This window comes from Asparagus officinalis, chromosome 9, assembly GCF_001876935.1.
Source record: "Asparagus officinalis chromosome 9, Aspof.V1, whole genome shotgun sequence".
NCBI lineage: Eukaryota > Viridiplantae > Streptophyta > Magnoliopsida > Asparagales > Asparagaceae > Asparagus > Asparagus officinalis.
In genome coordinates, this window is record NC_033802.1 from 2,043,756 (window position 1) to 2,046,744 (window position 2,989).

General features: G+C 33.6%; 1 protein-coding gene across 1 annotated transcript in view; it reads right to left on the bottom strand.

Annotated features, from left to right (window-relative positions):
• The window catches only part of LOC109824634 (soluble inorganic pyrophosphatase), a 3,142-nt gene continuing 1,894 nt past the window's right edge, over window positions 1,742-2,989 (bottom strand). Inside the window, exons 5-8 of the mRNA XM_020391264.1 lie at window positions 2,591-2,656; window positions 2,391-2,511; window positions 2,200-2,281; window positions 1,742-2,057 (exon numbers count right to left, since the gene is read on the bottom strand). Of these exons, the coding sequence (XP_020246853.1) occupies window positions 2,015-2,057; window positions 2,200-2,281; window positions 2,391-2,511; window positions 2,591-2,656 (312 nt within the window). The 3' untranslated portion in view covers window positions 1,742-2,014. The remainder of the gene's footprint in view (window positions 2,058-2,199; window positions 2,282-2,390; window positions 2,512-2,590; window positions 2,657-2,989) is intronic.

The following is a 2,989-nucleotide window of genomic DNA, read 5'->3' on the forward strand; positions in this document are numbered from 1 at the left end:
GGAAGTCATAATCCTAAACGGATTAGTGATTTCTAGTGAATCCTAGTCAGACTATAGTTATAAGTTATAATAGAGATATCTAACCAAAGGAATAATATGATAAAGGGATCCAGCACTATTTTCCTTTAGCTCAAATCTTGTCGTGTGCTGGACTAATAGATTTATCAAAATATGTATGTGGTAAAAATTTTAACATAGTTTAGAATCTTCTAGAATATGAATCAAATTAATTTAATTTGTTGATTTTTCAGATAGTTTAATAGCTGTCCTTTTTACATATAGCTAAAATAATGATTAAAATTTTCTAAACGATATGATTACTTCTTACATATCGATTTTGTGGTGCGCAAAACAGGATGGATGATGTTCATCATCGTATCTGGTAGCCTATCGAGCTAGCTCACAATAAACAATAAGAATGTCATTTCACCATTTCATTTTATAATTTTCATTAAATAACATATATACTTAATACTTCATAGATCATGTTAACTTTATGAAAGTAGTAGATCCTACAACTTTTTATTACTTCGTGCCAAATTTTGCTGTCTAATATTGATAGTTCTAACATAAGGTTTTTTTTGGGAGAGATTTAAAGGAATAAAAAAAAGGAGATATTTAGTTTCAGTGTCTGAGCATGCGAATTCTTCCATTGAATAGATTTACGTATGTTGAATATTGTATTCTTCTTATTTATATGATTAAATTTTGGATTTTACATGCGTTTGAAATTGAGCGGCTTCAGCTTTATAGCTGGAGTTTCTATTATTACCTCGATTTCTTTGTGACAACAAAGCTTATGTAGAGAGCGTCCACCTCAAAAAGCAAAGCGTGACAATAAACAAAGAGAAAACAACGGAGAGACAAGAGAAGACCGTTACCTTCACCGCAACCACCGCAATCATCATCAACAATCATATCCCACATGTCACAGGAATTTCTATTAAGGGCCCGTTCGTTTATTTCCTAAAAACCAAGAAATGGAAATGGAAAAGGTGGAAATATCAAAATAATCCATTTCTTTCATTTCCATCTCTAAAACTCACCCACAACATCCAATAAAATATTATTTTCATCAAACAACTTATCCACATCATCTAATAAAATATTATTTTCATCTAACCACTCATCCACCACATCTAATAAAATATTATTTTTATCCAAACATCACTCAACTCATCTCTTTTCATCATTTCAAATCACTCACATCATCGAATAAAATATTATAACAATTCACCTCATCTCATTAACATTTCATTTCTTTGTTTTCATCAGAAAAAGTTGTGAAAACACTTTTCTTAATCTTTCTTCACATCACCCAATAATACAATGACAACTCATCTCATCTCATTTTATTTCTTATTTTTAAGAATGAACCAAACAAAAGAAAACAACAAAACTACAGGAAATAGGTTTCTTATAATTCATTTCCTTATTTTTTTCGCCAACCGAACAACATCAAAACTAGTTTTCTTAAAAAATCACTCACATCATCCAATAATAATGTGACAACTCATCTTATCTCATCTTCATTTCTTTGATTTCCTTTTTTTTTAGCCAACCAAACAATTCAAAAACCCATTTTTCTTAGAAATATTTTTCTATTTCTTTGATTTCCCATTTTTTTAAGGCAAACGAACAGGCCCTAACATCATAGATGAGTGTAAAGGGGAAAAAAGTTATTTAAAAATTATCAGCATAGATATAAAGTAAGAGAAACGGTTGGTTTATAAAATCCACGTCAGCAGAAAAAGTTTCTGAGATGTAAAGATATGAAAACATGATCCCATTGGAAGCCAATGACAATGCGCATTGACTCTCAAGAAACAAGATCAGTATGACAAACTCAGTCCACAATCACATCAAATTTCTGATCAAATCATAACCGGTGTACAAAGCAAATAGCAAAATTCAAAGTCCGTGAACAAAAATGATCACAAACAGCTCTCCATGTTTTAGCACTCTGTTATTGTCGGATGAGAAGTAAACAACCCCAAAAATTGACAGCATTGATCTACTGCCTCAGGCTCTGCATTATGTATTGGCCGTAGAGATCCCTGCAACGAAACCAGCGAAATAGTATTAATCAGAAAGAGACTTACACGATGACGAATCAGTAACTAATCTCATAGGCTAAATGCTAATCGAAGCGTTAGAAATAATGTTCAGGATTCAAAAACAAGGCTCGAAAGCACTTACATGGAGTACTGGATTGCTTCAGTGGCAGTTGTTGCGGGTAAAAATTCATCGACAGCTACCTCCTTGTTCTCATTCTTCTTGTCTGAGACACCAGTTAAGGGATCCAGCATTGATACGGTGGGTTATTGGATATTCAGCTTATGTAACTAGGATAGCAAGATAAGTTCTAAAAGATTAATAATTCAGGATACAATCTTCAAAGAAGCGTCGGATCTCCATGAGACGATGAGGAGAGAGCTCTTTAATGTCTCTGTAGTGGCGATATTCAGGATCGTCAGCGCAAACTGCAATGATCTTATCATCTCTCTCGCCCTGTTATCTGAATTAATAAGCATAGAAACAGCAGTAGATATGAAAATAATTTGAACTCACTTAATAGGAAATGCAGTACCTGATCAATCATTGGCATGAGCCCGATTGCCCGGGCACGAAGAAAGCAACCAGGAAGTACTGGTTCCTGTTTAGGGTATAAAATATGAAGAAGTATTAGAACATTATAGTTATCCCACTGGCTTCAGTATGGAGTTATAAATAAACTATCTAGAAAATATCTAGTTGGTTAAATTTTGCATGTGTATGCGTCTAACAAGACTGTAGCAACCCATGCCCAGTAGTTGCTAATGCACTTAATCCTTCAATCACGCTAATGTCCAAAAATATATGCTCAATCCAAGTAACTTCCATCTAGACTCAATCCATGAGAATGAAGGGAGCTCCCATTGTTCGCATAAACTTGAACAGCATAATGTTCTAAACAGTAGTATACACCATTACACGATGAATGGGTAAC